General features: G+C 38.5%; 3 protein-coding genes across 7 annotated transcripts in view; 2 read left to right on the forward strand and 1 right to left on the reverse strand.

The window, feature by feature from the left end:
* LOC141447239 (vascular endothelial growth factor receptor 1-like) overlaps positions 1-21,122 on the reverse strand; it is a 534,132-nt gene that overhangs the window by 182,712 nt on the left and 330,298 nt on the right. The window lies entirely within an intron of this gene.
* Positions 4,191-5,850, forward strand: LOC141446595 (uncharacterized). The gene is made up of 2 exons (XM_074113138.1): positions 4,191-4,261; positions 5,370-5,850. The coding sequence occupies exons 1-2, from the start codon at positions 4,191-4,193 to the stop codon at positions 5,848-5,850; spliced, it is 552 nt and encodes a 183-aa protein (XP_073969239.1).
* Positions 19,639-20,121, forward strand: LOC141446596 (uncharacterized). Its single transcript, XM_074113140.1, has one exon. It carries the CDS (start codon positions 19,639-19,641, stop codon positions 20,119-20,121), a length of 483 nt encoding a protein of 160 aa, XP_073969241.1.

The following is a 21,122-nucleotide window of genomic DNA, read 5'->3' on the forward strand; positions in this document are numbered from 1 at the left end:
TACGAGTTGTGGCTATTAAATAACGAGACTGATGCTGCTACAGAAGAACTATGCATGCGCCAAATCCCAGCGACCGACAGCTGTGCAGCGTAAAGCCTTCTCTCTTTCGATTGCAGCATCCCAAGTGTTTGTAGAGAAATCTGTCTGACCGGAACCGTCGTTTGTGTAAGAGGTGTTAGTTTCGTTTTGCCGAAAACATGATAAGTGTTGTTTTAGAACAACGAATTGTCGTGAAATTTCACATCAAAACTTGGTAAAACCACTACTGAAACTTATCTTTTATTAAAAGAAGTTTATGGCGATGAGTGTTAATCACGTGCGTGAGTTTTTGAGTGGTTTTTGAGTGGTTCCTAGATGGCCGAGAAGACGCCGATGATGATGACCGCCCGGGTCGCCCTTCCACATCCAAAACGGATGAAAATATCGATTATAATGAATCAACATTACTACCGGTGAGGTGCTTGCTCAACTCCGTGAAAGAGTTAGGAAAAAACGACCCGATTTGTGGAAGAACAAGTCACGGGGTTCTCCATCAAGACAACGCTCACACTGCATTGTCTGTCAATACGTTTCTAGCCAAGTAAAACATCCCAGTTTTAGGCCATCCGCCTTATTCGCCTGATCTGGCCCCCATGAGACTTTAGATCTTTTCCCCAAAGTCAAATCTACATTAAAAGGAACACGATTTCAGTCCATTGAAGCTGTGAAAGAAAAAGCGGCACGCGTCATGCAGGAGCTGACAGAAAAAGACTTCCAGCACTGTTTCGAACAATGATAAATTCGCATGGAGCGTTTTAGGGATAGAGGAGGGGGGTATATTGAAGGTGATAATAACTAAATATGTATAAATTTAATATAAAATGTTTTACAGCAATAGTCTCGTTATTTAATAGCCACATCTCGTATTACCTAACTATATTGGAGAAATTATATTGGAAAGTTTGAATTTAAACAAAGTAATTTGGAGAGCATCTAAATCAAATCACCAATCATTAGAACTTTCTCCAGGTGATTTAGGCTGTGGTTCATTACTTCGTTTGCTTCACTAATTATGCAACTTCATTACTTCTAAAATAGTTATTACTAAAATAAGAACTAGATATTCTACAAGTAGAGCTTTGTAATTAACTTCTTTGGGTTCGCTGGTGCACTCTGGGTAACCATCCCAGAAAATCTTTCTGTAGTTATCTATTTATCTTTGCCTTTAAATGAAATAATGGTCTCTATTTTTAGAAGTGAACCTACTACGATATTAAAACACAAAAATCGTTTGAATCAAATGGAACAACGCACAAAACCTGTGTTACACAGGATATTAGTCTATCTTGTTAGTCTTTTATGTAATTTTAATCTCTTATCTCATTTGTTTATTGTATTTGTTAACAATGGTAGCTATATTAAAAGCTACAAAGTTAGAACATAATTAGGGATGAGTTGATTCAAAAGGTCTGTCATCCATTGTTCCTTGAACTAAATGCCAAGTTGGTGGATATTTTATGATTTTACGAAAAGTAGGGGGCTTTTCTGTTTTAGTGCTAAGTCAACATTTTTTTTTGATTTTCTCTTTCTGTTAAAGAAATATGGTTATGTAATATGGATGTGAACCCATGATCTCCGCGTTGTAATCTAGTTTGGGCTAAACACTTAGCCAATTCCTTCCCTTATTTATTATTTTAATTTTTAATAAAATACTAAGACTGAACTATCAGGCCTTGGACATACAGAAAGCGGCCTCTCGAGGTGGGCAACGATCCAGCTCGGTCGTCGCTGCGGTCTGCGATATGGGGACGTCACACAGGACGCAATATCTTTGTTTGAACGATCCAGTTTGGTAGCTTTCTTCTTGAGAAGTAGTAGTGCGTTTTCTTGTTCTTTGTTTTAATTTTTATATATTGGAGTTTGAGCTCGGACGAAGAGCAACTCCTTCTGCTATTAGCTTTGCAAAGCAAAAAGAAGAAAAGACGAAGTTGGGTGCATAAAATCAATAAGAAGAGAGAACAATTAGGGGAATACCACCGCTTATGTATCGAACTGGAGTCACATGAAGATAGGTTCTTCTAGTATTTTCGTATGTCGCGAGAATGAAATAAAAAATGAGTAATAAAGTTTCTTAACATTGGAATCTTTATTTCATAATACTAGGTGGCAAGGCAGTCACATTGAAATCTGTAATTTTGTATCTACCAGGACGCTTGTCGTCGCGAGAAAGACTAGACCGCGTTCTGTTTGACAGTGATGATGCAACATTGTGTATTACAACTAGACCGCCTGACCGCCTCGGTCGGATATTGTTGCCCGCCGCGAAAGACCGCTTTCTGTGTGCCTAAATCCTACAATTTTAATACTGAAAATAAGTAGAAAGAACAATGGGGTTAGCCCAGAGGTTAGTCTATGCTGGATTACAGCGTTGAGATCCTGGGTTCTGTGCTATGACCCATCGATTTCCTCTCCTTAAGAGCTTCCAGTGATGGACAATGTTGTCTGTGACAAATTAAGAGGCCAGAAGTGCACTGATAAGAGCTCTTAGCGCCAACAACCTATGTTGTCGCACACATAAAAATGAAGGGAAATTAGTTGAATGAACAAAATGCTTAGGAGACACCTTTGATAAGGTACATCATGAATTAAGACATAGCAATGTACTATAAAATGTAGAGGGAGTCGTTAATTATTTCGTGTCTTGTTATTGTAATAGATTGGCTAAGAGTAGGTTTAAAAGTATTCTTACTATATACTTGGATTTAAGATTAACGATAGAGGAATGATTCTGTAATATCTTACTTATTTACACACTTCTGTTCAGGAAATGATTTTTCTTGTTTGGAAACCGTGTTAAATAAAACTATACAATACAGATCTAATTATAAGGTATGTATTAGCGAAATTGAACACCCAAATTCATTTGTGACAATTTATTTAGGTTTTTCCCGGGTTCTGGACCAAATTTAATGATGTGAAAATATAATTTTACCAAATGGATTTTTTTTTTTTTTTTTTTTTTTTTTTTTATGATTTAAGGCGCGTCAACATCTTAGGTTATTGGCGCCCGGAGCTTTTTTCAGTGCACTGAAAAAAGCTCCGTTCTCTCGTTACAGACAACACTGTCCATCACCGGACAGTGAGCTGAAAGAAGCTCCTAGGAAGAGAAAATCTAAGGGTCAGCTGCTGGATTCGAACCCGGGACCTTCGCGTGGGAGTCCAGTATGCTAACCTCATAGTTAATCCCTTCCCTCTAAGAAGCTAATTATTATTATTATTATTATTATTATTAGTTGGCGCGTTGCGGATTGCCTCTGCCTACCGAACAGTTTCTGAACCAGCCATTTTGGTCATCGCGGGAGTCATCCCCGTTGCGCTGCTAGCTAGTGAAAGAAAACGGCTCTTCGAAAGAAGATGGGAAGCTGATAGGGCAGCAGCCGCCCGAGAAGAGCGAGAGCGCACTATGGCTGTATGGCAAGCTGCGTGGACGGAGGAAACGCGGGGCAGGTGGACGGCAGTCCTGCTCCCAGACATCAGAAGCTGGGTCGGTAGAGGTTTTGGGGGAGGTGGATTACTACCTCACCCAGCTCCTCAGCGGGCACGGTTACTTCCGGGAGTTTTTCCGGAAGATAGGGAAGCGATCGGAGGGAAATTGTCCACACTGTGCAGGTATGAGAGACGACGCCCGTCACACATTCTTTGAGTGCGAAAGATGGGGTCGTGCCAGAAGGGATTTGGAAGGAAGAGTTGGCGAATGGGTTCCCGAACGCTTCCAAAGCATAATGCTCTCTGGCAGGGTGCAGTGGAATGCTGTGGCAATTTTCACAAGGGAAGTACTAACCCTCAAAAGGCGAGATCTAGATGGAGAGGAGGATAACCCCTAGGGGGTAAGGAACTGGAGCCTAGCCTGAAGTAGTGCTGCACAAGCGAATACAGGCTAGGCCTGGCAGTAGGGGGGTGTTTTAGCCGGTAGGCCGCGAGGGAGTCCGGCACAATGTGCGTAAGATGCATTTCACCCCTCTTTAAAAAAAAAATTATTATTATTATTATTATTATTATTATTATTATTATTATTATTATTATTACTATTATTATTATTATTATTATTATTTACTTGACACTTTCCTGGTGGGCTATGCCGAGGAGTGACATTGGATACCAAGCTCAAATTTTTTGAGCAAATTAAGGGAAGCGTGGAGAAGGCCGCTAAAATGTCAGCAGCATTAAGCCGGCTAATGGCTAACTGCAACGGGCCGCAACCTTGCAAAAGGAAGCTGCTAATGTCAGTGGTGCAGTCCATTACACTGTATGGGGCGGAAGTATGGGCAGACAGGCTAAGCATACTTACGAATTACCGGAAGAGACTTGTCTGCAGTGCAACGAAGAGGGGTCCTTCGGGTAGCTTCCGCTTACCGAACAGTTTCGGAAGAAGCAATTATGGTAGTGGCCAGGGTTATCCCGATCTACCTCCTCGCTCAGAAGCGAAAGACCAAATATGAAAGAACAGGAGAAAACCGATGGCTAATTAAAATGGAGGCAAGACGAATGGGAGTCCTGTAATAAGGCAGCATGGACAAGAGTGTTGATTCCTAGGATTGCGGGATGGTATGAAAGGAAACATGGTCAAGTAAATCTCTACTTGACTCGGTTTCTAACAGGTCATGGCTCCTTCAGACAGTATCTGTACACCATGAGAAAAGTAGAGAGTCCTTGCTGTGTTTATTGTGAGGAGCTTCAGGACGATGCAAGGCACACAGAGGTGTAAGAGATGGGACGAAGAAAGAATGCAACTGGAGTTGGAGATAGGGAGGAGCATTACCCCCAGAGAATATCGTGGGCAAAATGTTAGCCGAGAGGTCCAATTGGACTAAGGTGGACAAGACTGTCTGCGATATTTTTGTAAAAGAGGAAAGCTGAAGAGGAATACTTCAGCTGAAATGATGGAAAAATGACGGAGGGTATAGTGGGTTCCTGGTCCAGCCTGAAGTAATGTGATAAACGGTCCCGGGCTGGGTCCATCAAGGAAATCGAGGAAGTGAGGTTTTTTAGAGGGTAGGAATCCCACATAACTGCTTGCATGGTACCTTTATGAAGGAGTTCCTCACTTATAACATAATAATAATAATAATAATAATAATAATAATAATACATAGCATACTGGACTCCCACGCGGAGGTCCCGGGTTCGAATCCAGCTGCTGACCCTTAGATTTTTTCTTCCTAGGAGCTTCCTACAGCTCACTGTCCGGTGATGGACAGTGTTGTCTGTAAAGAGAGAACACTGTCCGGAGGCCGGCAGTGCACTGGGAAAAGCTCCGAGCGCCAATAACCATAGATGTTGACGCGCCTTAAATCATAAAAATAATAATAATAATAATAATAACTTTTCAGGCACAATAATGTGGCTAAAATTATCCATAAAGCACTTTGCTCAAAGTTTGGGCTGCTGAAGACAGAAGTGCCATATTATAAATATAACCCGCCGACGCTGCTGCTGAATGCGCACACAAAAGTATATTGGGACACTCAGATAGTAACGGATAGGAGTGTTGCTAAGAACAAGCCGGACATACTAGTTAGAGTGGCACATATCGTCGATATCGCCATACCCAATGATGATAACATGCAGAAAAGCAGGGGCGAAAAGATCCGGAAGTACCAGGACCTTAGTTTCCAACTAAGAGAAATGTACAACCTGGACAAAACGACGATTGCGCCTATAATACTTTCCATGAGTGGCCTCGTGCCCAGAACAACGGTGACTGCTGTCAATGAGTTGGGCCTATCCACTGATCTGGTTGTAGAGGCGCAGAAGGCAATCCTCCTAGATACAGTCCGTATCGTCCGAAAGTTCCTGAGTGCTGCCCATTAAGCAGATCAATACAGCCAATCGCCGCGTGCAGCCCGTTATTATCTGGATCTAGTATTTAACTCCGAGAGATAGATAGTAATTTAGATAAGGGGTTGTGGCAAAGTCCACCCCCCTAAGTGATTTCCCTAATAAGGAGTCAGAAATGAAATAATAATAATAATAATTATTATTATTATTATTTACTTGACAGGATGAAGTTGGATTTCAGCCTCAGATACTTACCCAATTTCCCACAGTATTTAAGAGGTTCTATTTTTCTTCAACTCTGAAATGAGTAAATTTTTCCACTTAAAGTTGTACTTAATCTATCTTTCCCCTCCGCCTCCAAAAAAAAAAAGAAGGAAAAGTCTGAAGTTGTAAAGATAACTTAATACTGTAGCTAAGAGAGATTTTCTTATAGAGTTTTTCATTTCCTCCCTCCAAGTTTCGCTGAACGTGGTTTCCTGATGAATGTTAGCCCCACTAATGGTCGCTGGAACATAATCCTAAATTGTCCGTTCTTGTTCTTTTATTCAAACAAAAGAAATAAATAGAAGAAGAAGAAGATGTTCTGGTGTGAAATAAAGAAAAAAAACAAAAAAGATCAAATGGTCTTCTAACACAAGTTTCTTTACCTTCTTTTTTCAGCTGAAATTGTGTGGATTTTCAGTTGGGAGCTTCAGAAAAAAAGTTTTTTCAGTCTGTACACATTGTATGTAATAAGTAAATAAGGAGAGAGTGATGAACTGGTGCGAGAGGAGAGCAGGAGAAGAGAAGCTACCCAGCGGTAGCGCTCTCTATAGGAGAGAGGAGAGATAGGAGAATAATGGCGTTTAGGCCTTCAGACTACAAGGAAGTCGCGGGGCCATTGGCGATTCAGTCGGCGAGGAGTGTTAGGGATGTCAGAGGAAGCGAGAGACAGTACAAGAGGATTAAAGCTAGTCGAGAGAGTAGTATGGAATTTCTGGTATTTAGTCTTGGCTAGTTGCTCTATGAAGAGGATGTTGAGGTCGTTGTGAAGAGTAAGGTTAGTCACCGTAGAAAGGAGCGTCAACTATCTATCAGCAGTAGTTTTGACTGAAATGTCTTGTACTGTCCTTAGGTTTGTAGGTTTGGCTGAACCCCACAGCTCTAGTCCGTAAGTCCACATAGGTTTGAGGATAGTGTTGTATATTAAGCGTTTGAGTTCAATGGGTAATTTGGAGCGTCGTCCAAGTAGTCTGTAAAGCAGTTTCGCACGTTTCCTTATTGCTTATCTTTTAAGTCTAGTGTTGTGGGTTCCACGTGAGTCTTTTGTCTATGCTCAAGATAGCGCACCCAGATCTGTGTACAAGGAAGAGGACTGCTGTTGAAGAGGACAGGTGGACAGGAGCCCCGCCGGAGAATAAACGAGACCATTTTCATTTCTATTTTTAATCCGCCACTTCTTGGCCCAGGATTCTATTTTATGTAAGTGTGTCTGTAAAAAAAGTAATTTAAATTTAAATTGGTGTGTTGCCATGTGAACAGCTTGTCTAAAAAATGGAAGATCAGAGCTAGTTCAGATTTTTTGTATTTATTTTTTTCAATAATTTTCAAGAAAAAGACCTATTTTCTTTCATTTTTATGGATTTCCGTTTTACATTTTGGCATTACTCGTAAAAGAATGAATTGCGTACGTTACAGTATTTTCAGATGTAATTTTGATCATAGAAAGCATCAAGAAACATTTAATTGCAATCTAGATTATTGCCAGTACATTCAATGTTCATCACATTTAACAATATTCAATTGTTATAACAGTCGTTAGTGTGTTTTCAAAATAGTAATTGCTATTTCCTGAACATCGCAGAGTTAACTGGAAAAGACTCATTCTACTCGCGATATTTAAAAAAAAAAAAAATAAGATAGCTCCAAATCAGATGATAGTTGATATACACATATTCTCGGTGCAGGCAAAAACGATTTCTGTCAGCTGATCTACATCAATTTTACGAGGGTCGTTTGAAAAGTCCGTGCAAAAATAAAAACTACTTAATTTTTTGGGGTAAACCTTTTTTATTTTTCAACATAGTCTCCTTTTAGGCTTATACACTTCGTCCAACGCTGCTCTAGTTTGTTGATCGCTTCCGAATAATAGGATTTGTCCAAGTCTGAAAAATAGCCATTCGTTTCTGCAATCACCTCCTCGTTTGAATAAAATCTTTCTCCCGCCAGCCATTTCTTCATATTGGGGAACAAATAGTAGTCCGAGGGAGCCAAGTCTGGAGAATAGGGGGGGATGTGAAACGAGTTGGAACCCTATTTCCATTAATTTTGCGACCACAACTGCTGAGGTGTGGTGAGCTGGTGCGTTGTCGTGATGGAAAAGGATTTTTTTGTGGGCCAATCGTGGGCGTTTTTCTTGCAGCTCGGTTTTCAAACGGTCCAATAACGATGGATAATATGCACCTGTAATAGTTTTACCCTTTTCCAGATAGTCGATGAGGATTATTCCTTGCGAATCCCAAAAGACAGTCGCCATAATCTTTCCGGCCGAAGGAACGGTTTTCGCCTTTTTTGGCGCAGATTCCCCCTTTGGTAACCCATTGTTTAGATTGTTCTTTGGTCTCAGGAGTGTAGTGATGTATCCATGTTTCATCCACAGTGACGAAACGACGCTTAAAGTCCTGCGGATTCTTCTGGAACAGCTGCAAACCGTCCTTGCAACACTTCACACGATTTCGTTTTTGGTCAAGCGTGAGCAATCGCGGCACCCATCTTGCGGATAGCTTTGTCATGTCCAAATGTTGATGCAAAATATTATGTACCCGTTCATTCGAGATGCCCACAGCACTAGCAATCGCACGCACCTTCACTCTTCTGTCATCCATCACCATATCATGGATTTTATCAATGATTTCTGGAGTAGTAACCTCAACAGGGCGTCCAGAACGTTCAGCGTCACTTGTGCCCATATGGCCACTCCGAAAATTTTGAAACCACTTATAAACTGTTCTAATCGAAGGTGCAGAGTCACCATAATGTTTATCAAGCTTCTCTTTAGTCTCCTGAGGCGTTTTGCCTTTCATAAAGTAGTGTTTAATCAACACACGAAATTCTTTTTCGTCCATTTTTTGAAAATAACTCGACTTCCTCGATTCAAACGAATGCCAAACACAAAGAAATAGACCGATCTGGCTGAAACTTGGCGTGTGTTCTTCCAAGAGATGCTACTAACTAAACATAACCTCGATACGCGCCAGTGGTGCTATCTCTCTGACTTTGCACGGACATCAAGTCTACATGGAAGTTATACTAACTTCACAAACTTTTCCTGCTTGCTGTGGGAACGAAATATTTCTTTTACGAACGAGACTCGTACATCTTCGTTTTTCACAGTCAAAAGAAACAAACGAAAAACAAAACAAAACAAGACTGAAAAATCGAAATTCGATGTATGTTTATTGAGTATTTTATCATAAAGATTAATATAACATCATTCACCTTTATCGATATTAATAAATATCGATTGTGAAACTTTAAAGTGGACATTTCTTTTTCTTTTTTTTTTTTTACTTTACACACTCTTTCATTGTTTATATTTTTAAACCAAAATTTTGGAAACTGTCAGAAGTTGTTAGAGTTTTCAGTTTTGTGGCAGTAACATCAATGAAGTTATAAATAGCGTGAGTTCCCAAGAAATAAATGTGCTAGTTCCAAAAAAAGAATCTGTTCAACTATTATATTCCATTATATTCACCATTTGAAGCCTATTGATGGTAGTTTAAGGCATAATCTAGAAGATATGGACCTTCGAAGACATAATTTTTATTTAATAAAATAAGATTTGAATAAAATGGCCGATCAGTGATGGCGGCAATTCAGCCAATAGCCAATAATGATTACCATTAGATGGTAATTTATTGTTGTAACTGGTGTAATCTTGAGGAGAGAACCCTCTTACCTCTTCAAGATGTATTTCTCTCTCCGAGTATGTAGTTGGTTTGGGTTAGATAGGGGTTGGCTGTACATAAATTTCCTAAACGTTCTAACGTTATCGTTATCATATAGTTGTAATTCATCGCTCTCCGTGCGCTCGCTAACCAATACGCCATTTTTTTTTTCCTTTTCATGTCTCCTTACATTATAGATGTATATATATTATATAGTATACAAGTAAGGGCAGTGTCTTCCCTTGGCCCAACAGGATTTGTAAAGTCCATTGCTGTTCTCATTAAAAAACCATTATGGTAAATTGTTTTGTCTAAATCGAGAATTTAGTCAATTTTTGTAACTATACTACTCTTTCCTGCATCTGAGCGCATTTTATTATTTTGGGAAGAAATTGGTGTAAATATGTTCTTGATGGATCGTTTTAGCAATGGGCGGTAGGAGTGTAAGCTAGCTAAGAGAGTGTCAAATCTAATTTAACCCAAGTATAAAGAAATTTGATCTATGAAATAATATTATTTCTAGATCAGAATTGGCTGTGAACTTAAATCGTTCAAGTCTTTTTCAAAAAAAAATGACATCTCTCGAGTAACTCAACAGTATCATCCGATTAAACAAAGAATCGCCTATCTTCTGAAAGAGAAAGAGGTTCGAGGAGGGTAGACAAACGAGTAGGATGCGTTCCACTAAGCGCTCACGACGATCAAAATATAACTTCAGTCGTTCCACATGACGACCGCGGTATTAGTGGTCATGGCAAAAACGTCACTAATGACGTCATTATTTTCGCTCACGCAAAGCTCACAACGCCCCACCTTAAGAGCTGGGTCGAAGTGGGCGTTCAGAAATTTGGCGCAATTTTTAATAGAAAAGATGGCGACCGAAAAAATTATATCATGTAAATGAAAGTATTATCTCACGTAAATAATTGAATGTGTTTCTCGAAAGTCTAAAAAAATTAATAAAATGAACGATTACTTATCCCTTTACATACTAAATCACTGAATAACGATCAATTACACTTTGGCCTAAGTTTTCGCTTTTCACTATTGCGATTTTGTAAAATTGCATTCCACTCTTCGTCGAACTAGATGAAGAACTTTCTAAAGTATTATTACATTGCTTTAATAAATATCCTACTGTTGCCACAAAAGACATTTTAATTTTATTTAAACGTAAATTTTATAAATACTCCACTAAAATGTAATATACAAAATTGAATTATATATATATTTTTAATATGTCAACTTTACCAATAATTAATAAAGTTTATTATAACTGCTTATAAACGGGGTTAAAATTAAAAAAACAACCTCTTCAAGCTTCTGACTTATTTTCGAGGTCGCCATTTGTAATGTTTACATGAACGGTTAAAACGCGCCCATAGTCCATTCCAGTTGAGTTTTCGATTGTAACGTTCGCAAGCAAGTGGAACAGGCAAAAACCACGGTCGTGAGCGTGATCGTTGTGAAAGCTTAGTGGAACGCACTCATAGAATGGTCTTTGAGGCAAGCAGATATTGCTTTAAAGAGCGGTGACAAGGTTACACACGGCTTGGACAAGGTGATGGACAGTTGCTGTTCGATAGCAATGGCATAGAAATAAATGAATGTCAACATAGTAAAAAAAAAAATAATAGAAGTAGAAGGGAAATTTGGGGAGCAGTTTCAGATAACAGGACCAGAATTTTGGTCAAGAAAAACCATACCCCACTTTGACTAGGAATTTCCCCCAAAAATGGGATACTTAACAGCTGAAATGGGATTTTAACTCATTCCCGTCAAGAAGTTGTACGCTGGTATTCGTATAGAGAGGAAAGAATTAGAGGTAGTGATGTACCTCAATAGCTGGACGACGTGCAAGACATCAGGAAATTTGGAATGAAAAGGTTTTGGAGTCAGGAACGGCGGGAGCAATTTGAGGAGGAACCCATCATGGACTATCACTCCAACAAAGAATAAGAAACAAGTAAATATTTTAAATGCAACTGTTTTTTTGACCTGAATCTCCTGACACACGAAAGAAACGCAAATTTAATTCAACCGGAAAATAGAGAGGATGGTGAATTTGCTTCAACAAAATTCGACTAAAGAAAAAAATAAACATTCTTTTTGATGTAACATCAAAGCCGGATACAATCCTATGGGAAATAGAGTTTCAATGAAATACTAGTAACGCAGAAAATGAAATAAAGTATGACCTTATACTTGGATATGTGATGTATTGGATCAAATATTGCACAGTATAGCTTATTCATCCATCTTCAGAACTTTGCACAAAATATTCTGTTCTAAAATCTGATGTGCTGCGTGGGATGTTAGAGATCTGCAAGTGATAGAATAAGTTCAAGGAAATTGTAATTCTGATTTTTCTGCCTTTTTTGTTTTGGAACAAGCCAATGTTTACCATCTGCTTGTTACATTATGTTATTTATTTTTTTGTTGGAGAACAGGTTTATTTCGTAGAACAAATCAAAGTTGGTTTGCTTTTTCTTGAACATCATTTCTTTTCACTTTGTCAGCATTTCTCGCATGTGACTTTTGAACACATGTGAACTGATTTGATGCAATCAATATACGAGGTGTGGCTATTAAATAACGAGACTATTGCTGTAAAACATTTTATTTTAAATTTAAACATATTTAGTTATTATCACCTTCAATATACACCCCTCCCCAATCCCTACAACGCTCCATGCGAATTTACCATTGTTCGAAACAGTGCTGGAAGTCTTTTTCTGTGAGCTCCTGCATGACGCGTTCCCGTTTTTTCTTTCACAGTTTCAACGGACTGGAAATCGTGTTCCTTTTAATGCAGATTTGACTTTGGGGAACAGAACATGTACTTGGCTAGAAACGACTTGACAGACAATGCAGTGTGAGCGTTGTCTTGATGGAGAACCCCGTGACTTGTTCTTCCACAAATCGGGTCGTTTTTTTTCCTTACACTTTCACGGAGTTGAGCAAGCACCTCACCGGTAGTAATGTTGATTAATTATAATCGATATTTTCATCCGTTTTTGACGTGGAAGGGCGGTCATCATCTCCGACGTCTTCTCACGGCCATCTTGGAAACGCTTGAACCACTCAAAAACTTGCGCATGTTATAAACATTCATCGCCATAAACTTCTTTTAATAAAAGATAAGTTTCAGTAGCGGTTTTACCAAGTTTTGATGTGAAGTTTCACTACAATTCGTTGCTCTAGACAGTACGTGAGATGCTGCAATCGAAAGAGAAGGCTTTACGCTGCACAGCTGTCGGTCTTTAGGATTTGGCGCATGCATAGTTCATAGTAGCAGCATCAGTCTCCTTATTTAATAGCCACACCTCGTATTAAGAAGAATCTAATTTGTTAATCTTGTTGACGTAAAGAAAATAAAACTAATTGATCTAATTATTTAGACTAGACTCATTTAAACTTCACATTTTTCAATTCATACAAATTAAACAACTTCAGTGGACCTGAAGAAAAGTTGTTTCAGTCAAATTTGCCTTATGACGTACCATCTATGTATGAAAGAGGCATTAATTGTATACGTAATTATATTTTAGGTAGGGAAGATCCAGCTGCTATAATAAGGGTATCCTTTTAACAGAATAATATTCTGGAAGTTTAAATACTGTCTTGTAATAAGAGCCTAAAGAATAGCAACATCAGAGTCACTTATACGAGGGTCGTTTGAAAAGTCCGTGCAAAGTCAGAGAGATAGCACTATTGGCGCGTATCGAGGTTATGTTTAGTTAGTAGCATCTCTTGGAAGAACACACACCAAGTTTCAGCCAGATCGGTCTATTTCTTTGTGTTTGGTATTCGTTTGAATCGAGGAAGTCGAGTGATTTTCAAAAAATGAACGAAAAAGAATTTCGTGTGTTGATTAAACACTACTTTATGAAAGGCAAAACGCCTCAGGAGACTAAAGAGAAGCTTGATAAACATTATGGTGACTCTGCACCTTCGATTAGAACAGTTTATAAGTGGTTTCAAAATTTTCGGAGTGGCCATATGGGCACAAGTGACGCTGAACGTTCTGGACGCCCTGTTGAGGTTACTACTCCAGAAATCATTGATAAAATCCATGATATGGTGATGGATGACAGAAGAGTGAAGGTGCGTGAGATTGCTAGTGCTGTGGGCATCTCGAATGAACGGGTACATAATATTTTGCATCAACATTTGGACATGACAAAGCTATCCACAAGATGGGTGCCGCGATTGCTCACGCTTGACCAAAAACGAAATCGTGTGAAGTGTTGCAAGGACGGTTTGCAGCTGTTCCAGAAGAATCCGCAGGACTTTAAGCGTCGTTTCGTCACTGTGGATGAAACATGGATACATCACTACACTACTGAGACCAAAGAACAATCTAAACAATGGGTTACCAAAGGGGGAATCTGCGCCAAAAAAGGCGAAGACCGTTCCTTCGGCCGGAAAGATTATGGCGACTGTCTTTTGGGATTCGCAAGGAATAATCCTCATCGACTATCTGGAAAAGGGTAAAACTATTACAGGTGCATATTATTCATCGTTATTGGACCGTTTGAAAACCGAGCTGCAAGAAAAACGCCCACGATTGGCCCACAAAAAAGTCCTTTTCCATCACGACAACGCACCAGCTCACACCTCAGCAGTTGTGGTCACAAAATTAATGGAAATAGGGTTCCAACTCGATTCACATCCCCCCTATTCTCCAGACTTGGCACCTTCGGACTACTATTTGTTCCCCAATATGAAGAAATGGCTGGCGGGAAAAAGATTTTATTCAAATGAGGAGGTGATTGCAGAAACGAATGGCTATTTTTCAGACTTGGACAAATCCTATTATTCGGAAGGGATCAACAAACTAGAGCAGCGTTGGACGAAGTGTATAAGCCTAAAAGGAGACTATGTTGAAAAATATAACAGGTTTACCCCAAAAAATTAAGTAGTTTTTATTTTTGAACGGACTTTTCAAACGACCCTCGTAGGTCCCTAGGCCCTTGAAGATGACCTAGTCTTCAGATCGAAAGCTCGGTTATAATGAAGTTTATCACGACTGATACTGGCATTTACTTTTTCATCCTACGATATAATAAATATTATTAAACCAATTTTTTGTTTTATTTATGTAGGTTATTCTAAAATTTAAATATCATTTATTGAGTCTGAAAATGATTTATACAAACCGGGAATGAAGCCAGTCTAATTTCCATTGAACAACCAAAAACATATATTGCAGATGTCAGTTCAACCTAGCTGATAAAAAATGTAAAATGGATGAAATTACCATATTTCACTACCTAATGGTTGCCCTAATGTTCTTGTATTGGGGCAATTAAAACCAAACACAAATATTTAAAAAATAAAATAAATGTTACAATTCATGTTCTGTCTAACTCAACATGTCTGACGCAGTACGCGTAAGGATCTTCATAAAAAAAAGACCTTCGTCAAGAATTTTATTCATAAAAATTCTTTAAAATGAGAAAAAATAATAATAACACTTCAGTCTTTTCTAATTTCAAGCGCTAATGAACAAAAAATCGAGAATTACTGTTAATTATATTTGGTTACGAAGCTTGGTTATATAATTGGGAGATCCCCAGCTCGAATTCCGCTTATGCAAACAAAACAATAATAATAAATTATGTGTTTCCGCCTCCATCCACGGCATCTAATTGGTAGTTGGATGTTAAGCACCACCTGAGATGAAAATAAGAGATTACTTTTTACTTTCACTTAATTTTTAAAAAATGAGATGTCTTAAAACGAAGATAAAATGAAGATATATCTCTTTATGTAACACATACGAGGTGTGGCTATTAAATAACGAGACTGATGCTGCTACAGAAGAATTATGCATGCGCCAAATCCTAACGCCCTGCACAACTGTGCAGCGTACAGCCTTCTCTCACGTGTTTGTAGAGAAATCAGTCTGACCGGAACCGTCGTTTCGTGTAAGAAGTGTTAGTTTCGTTTTGCCGAGAAAACATGATACTACACTCGTAGTAGAGCAACGAATTGTCGTGAAATTTCACATCAATACTTGGTAAAACCGCTACTGAAACTTATCTTTTATTAAAAGAAGTTTATGGCGATGAATGTTGTATCACGTGCGCGAGTTTTTTGAGTGGTTCAAGCGTTTCTAAGATGGCCGCGAGAAGTCGTCGGAGATGATGACCGCCCGGGTCACCTCCTTCCACGTCCAAAACGGATGAAAATATCGATTATAATTAATCAACATTACTACCGCTGAGGTGCTTGCTCAACTCCGTGAAAGAGTAAGGAAAAAAAACGACCCGATTTATGGAAGATCAAGTAAAGGGGTTCTTCATCAAGACAGCGCGTCGGCTCACACTGCATTGTCTTGTTAAGACGTTTCTAGCCAAGTACAACATCCCAGTTTTAGGGCTATCCGCCTTTTTCGCCTGACCTGACCCCATGTGACTTTTATCTGTTCCCCAAAATCAAATCTGCATTAAAAGGAACACGATTTCAGTCCTTTGAAGCTGTGAAAGAAAAAGCGGCACGCGTCATGCAGGAGCTGACAGAAAAAGACTTCCAGCACTGTTTCGAACAATGGTAAATTCGCATGGAGCGTTGTAGGGATGGGGGAGGGGTGTATATTGAAGGTGATAATAACTAAATATGTATAAATTTAAAATAAAATGTTTTATAGCAATAGTCTCGTTATTTAATAGCTACACCTCGTAAGATAGTAAATAATGCAAGGTAAAGTCCTGCAGTTACCTTCTCAGGTTAGTCACAACTTGCGCAGATTGTAAATAAATTTCCCTTGAATATAACAGGCCTCCTGCGGCTAAATTAAGTTTTGACATCAAATAGCACTCCCAATACTAGAGTTTCAGTTCTAAACTCCACTAAACTAACCCCAAAATTTATAAATACGAGTTAAACATTATTAAGTTGAATATAACCTTTCATAAGCTTTGCATGGTGCAAGTGAATTCTATTGCCGGCAATAATTCTTGCTGAATTAGTTCTAGAACTAAATAGCAATATGGAAACTTGACCTTCCATGTCTTAAGAGAGGATTTAAGTTAAATTGAATTGGGTTATTTCACCGAGAAATGTTAAATGGCTTAGGACAATTACTGCTGAAAATTTGGTTTAGGTCCGCGTTTATACTAGTAAAAGTATTTATTCTTTTGTATTTATCTTTGTAATCGTTGTCATCACATATTCCTCATATTACCAGGAGTAGAAGTATGAAACCGGGAATTTTTTGTTAAAATTACACGTCTGTTGTTTGAAAATGACAAAAAATATTTTATTCAAAATAATCTCCATCGCTATTTAATGCAGTTTTCCCACCTCTCCGGCAGTTCATGAAAGCCACGCCCAAAAAAAACAGTTCTTCTTTTGAAGCGAACCAGTTATCGAGCCATTTTCATCCGAATTGAAGCGTTGTTCAGAGAGAGCGTGTCCTAGTGATGCGAATAGATGATAATCGGACGGAGCTAAGTCTGGAGAATAAGCAGCATGCGTTAGTATTTCCCAACTGAACGCCTCGATCGTTTCCCTGATCCGTTTGGGCTGTGTGTGATGAGGCATTATTATGGAGCTATCGATTTAAATCGATCATTTGTTGTTGATAGCGATCAGTGTTAACGGTTTCACCAGGTTTTCAGCAGCTCGTAATGGATTACACCCCTTATGATCCCCAACAAACACAGAGCATTGTTTTCTTTTCAAAGCGATTTGGTCTAGCAGTGGATGTCGATGGTTCGCCTGGACTCACCCACGATTTAAGACGCTTAGGATTCTCAAAATATATCCATTTTTTTTTTTCATCACCTGTCACGATTCGCTGGAGAAATGACTTTCTTTTGTATCTATGGAGCAGCATTTTCGATGTTCTTGCTGTCTTTCATTCAGTTCATGGGCGAAACCCATTTTCCCACTTTCAGGAATCTTTCCCATAGCTTTCAAACGAATGAAGACTGCTTTCTGCGTCCCATTCAATTGATCCGCGAGTTCTGGTTGAGTTTGAGGGATCATCTTCATCCAATAAGGCTTGTAAATCCGTTGTCTGCGAACTTTTTCGGTGGTTTCCCACGCTCTACGTTTCAAACGTCAAAATCACTAATTTGGATTTTTTTTTTTTTGAACCATTCGAAACACTGTGTTTTATTTACCAAGAGCATGTTCACCGTAAGCTTTGGTTGAGATTCTGCAGCAGTTTTCTTCAAATGATAACAGAAAAACCAATGCTGTCCGCAAATCGTAGTTTGTGGTTGTTGTATGTTGAAAATCTTCGTCAGCTGTTAGAGGGAGATGATGGTGCTGCAGTAGCGGTCTTACGATCCCTAAACTGATGGCTAGGAACTATCTATGGGGTAATTCCGGTTTCATACTTCTACACCTATGTATTCATGTCCTTATGAAAGAGATTTCGAATCATTTTATAAACAAGAATATGGATATTAATTTCACTTAAATAAATAGCACTATCTTTTATTTAAAGCCAGTAAATACACCTTTAATCAAAGCTTCTATGAAGTTGGAGCTTTGCAGTTTGTTTGGCAAAGCTTGTAATAAATTAGTAATTTTCATTTTGTCCGTTATTTAAAGTTTTCTCCTCCGTTTCCAATTTTACTTTCTAATTAAAGCGGTAATCCTTTGAAGGCAACACAATCTCTCATCTTTTACCTCATCAACATTTATTATATGGATTCCTTCCAATTATATCTTCTTCAGCGGTCTATCTTCTTCCTTCTTACTGTTAGTAGTTCATTTTGTTCTCCACTTCTTCCGCTATAACATAAACTATGTTTTGTGACCGTTATACTGAAATAAAATATTATCTGTTAATATGGTCAGAGGGATGAGATATCTCAAAAACGAAAAACCTCAGAAAACTAGAAACTGTATTGCTTTAAATATTTTTTTTTATATTTAACTAATCTTTTCTCCCAACGTATTTTGTTCGAAACTTTTAGCCTATCATCTAAAATAATAGTGTTTTGAAACGTGAAAATTAATTATTGTTTCTCGAAACTTTTTTATTGTCGCTTTCTTGAAAGAGATCAGATTTTTCTACTTCAAAACATTATTCATTATTATTGTTAGTAATTTTGCTACCAATAACTGTAAACATTTAAATATTAATCTTTAGTTTTGAAAAGACAAGAAACTAACCAACGCTACAAAACTTCTCGCCAGACTACTTGACAAACGTTCGAAACTTAATCTACTTAACAAAAGACTGTTACTATTTGGTCATACGGCACAAAATTATGGGGATCGACTAAGCGTTCCAACTCACTACGTCTCCAGACATTACAGTGAAAAATACTTCGAAAACTTCTCTTAATGCTCCGTTCTAAGTATCTAACCTCACCATCCATAATGACCTCAAAATCCCTTTCATTACAGATCTAACTAAAACTCGTTCTATTAAAATCTCACTCCTCTACAGCAGCTCATCCTAACCCTCTAATCGAACAACTATCTTCTTCTACAATACCAGGTGATCTTCCAAGAAGATTGAAGAGAAAATGGCCACAGCGATCTACTCTCATCATGAGAGAAGACTAACATATGTACACAATAATGGAGTGACACCGCTGGGTGCCTTCTCTACTCATGATTTTCACGTATTTCTTTTATCAGGTACCACATTTGCTTGTTGCAACAATCGTTGCAGTTGTAAATTTCAATAAAAAAATCTTTATGTTTTATATAGGCGGCCATGTTTTCGTTTCACTCCCAAGAAGGAATCGTAAGAAAGGGATTCTTTTGGCACCTGTATATCTGGTTTTGATGCTGTCCATCTTCTTCCTGCCAGATAATTTTGAAGAAAAGAACTGTCTATTTTATTACTCGCCTTAAGATTTTCTTGAGTGGCTGAAAATGTGAGCTACATGTTTAGGAAGTTAATAGCCGAGTATTCCAGATGGGGACTAAGCTTAGCAAAAAGAAAATTGAATACATGGTGTTCAATGCTCCTCCCGTTCCGGTAGAGATAGACGGCTGGATGCTATATCCAAGTAAGGAATTTAAATATCTTGGGTACTGGCTGTCATCTACAGGAACAAGTGAGACAGACATTGAACACAAAGTAAATAATGGCAAGAAAATTATGAATGCATTAAACGCGACCCTCTGGAGCAAGGAAATAGGAATAAAAACAAAAAGGAAAATTTACCACTCATTTGTGGAAAGTGTAGCCAAATACGCAGCAGAAAACTGGACGTTGTCCAGAAGAGCTGAAGGTAGCCTGTTAGCCCTGGAAATGGACTTTTGGAGGAGAAGTTGTGGTGTATCCAGGCTCCAGCGGGTTCCCAACTCCGAAATTAGGGAGAAAGCCAAAGACCATTCTCTATACAATAGAGACCAAAAGACTGAAATGGTATGGCCACCTAATGCGGATGGATGAAGATCGCTGGCCCAGGAGAATCCACAGCTTCACTCCACAGGAAAGGAGGAAACGGGGCCGACCTAGGAAGCGGTGGATGGAGGGTGTGGAACAGGCGATGGCAGCGAGGGGATTGAGAGAGGGGGATAGAGAGCGCTGGCTATTGGGCATCGGGGATATGACCGTATAGGTTGTAAACTACCCGGGGGGGAAAAAAAAAATCTGGTTTTTACCCTAATTTCCGGCTCCCTGAAGATATTAATGATTTCTTCTATAGTACCTAGGTTGTTACTTGGATAGGCGTAGGGTATATCTGTACCCAGAACCTACAAAAAATTATTTGAGTTTTACTTGAGTAATAATCTTTAGAATATCTTGGGGAAGGTTTTGGGAAAGAATGGTGGTTACAATTGGGGATGCTGTCCATCTTCTTCCTGCCAGATAATTTTGAAGAAAAGAACTGTCTATTTTATTACTCGCCTTAAGATTTTCTTGAGTGGCTGAAAATTGATAAGAAAATGCCAGTTAAACTACCTGAAGGTAGAGAAATTATCTGCAAGCACTGTTACCAAAATCTCTTAATCCACAGGAATGAGCTTTCATCCTCTCTGGGTTCTTGGGTGTTTTAGAAGAGATTTCCTGCCTGGTGTTAAAAAAAAATAAATAATAAGAATTAGGTACTTTATTTCTACCTTTACTTTCTTGGTCATTTGTGTTTTTGATTTTTTTTTTTTAAATACGAGTACAACTAAACCCTCACAATCCATTTAGATTAATTCTTACAGCTTCTTTCAGTTCTTTGCTTGTATTCAAAGTACGATCATTAGTTGGGGCAGATTCCATTCATAAGATAACATAACCAATAAAAGATCTGTAGATTAATCTTCACACCATGTTGTTTCATCATTTCCCTTGATGAAACATATGTTTTGAAACTTAATATTGTGTTTTTAACATAACTAGAGGGCTGAAACCGTTTTCCATTCTGTTCTCCAAGAATTACGTTTCTATTTAAGGAAAAT

This window comes from Rhodnius prolixus, unplaced genomic scaffold (genome assembly GCF_049639745.1).
Source record: "Rhodnius prolixus isolate KJV_2025 unplaced genomic scaffold, Rpr scaffold_7, whole genome shotgun sequence".
NCBI classification, from domain to species: Eukaryota; Metazoa; Arthropoda; class Insecta; order Hemiptera; family Reduviidae; genus Rhodnius; species Rhodnius prolixus.

Bases quoted from the DNA above. Each gene is read 5' to 3' on its own strand.
- LOC141446595 (XM_074113138.1), top strand. From the start codon at position 4,191: ATGTCAGCAGCATTAAGCCGGCTAATGGCTAACTGCAACGGGCCGCAA. The intron at 4,262-5,369 runs GTCAGTGGTGCA...ATAACTTTTCAG, and splicing joins TGCAAAAGGAAGCTGCTAAT to GCACAATAATGTGGCTAAAA.
- LOC141446596 (XM_074113140.1), top strand. From the start codon at position 19,639: ATGGGGACTAAGCTTAGCAAAAAGAAAATTGAATACATGGTGTTCAAT.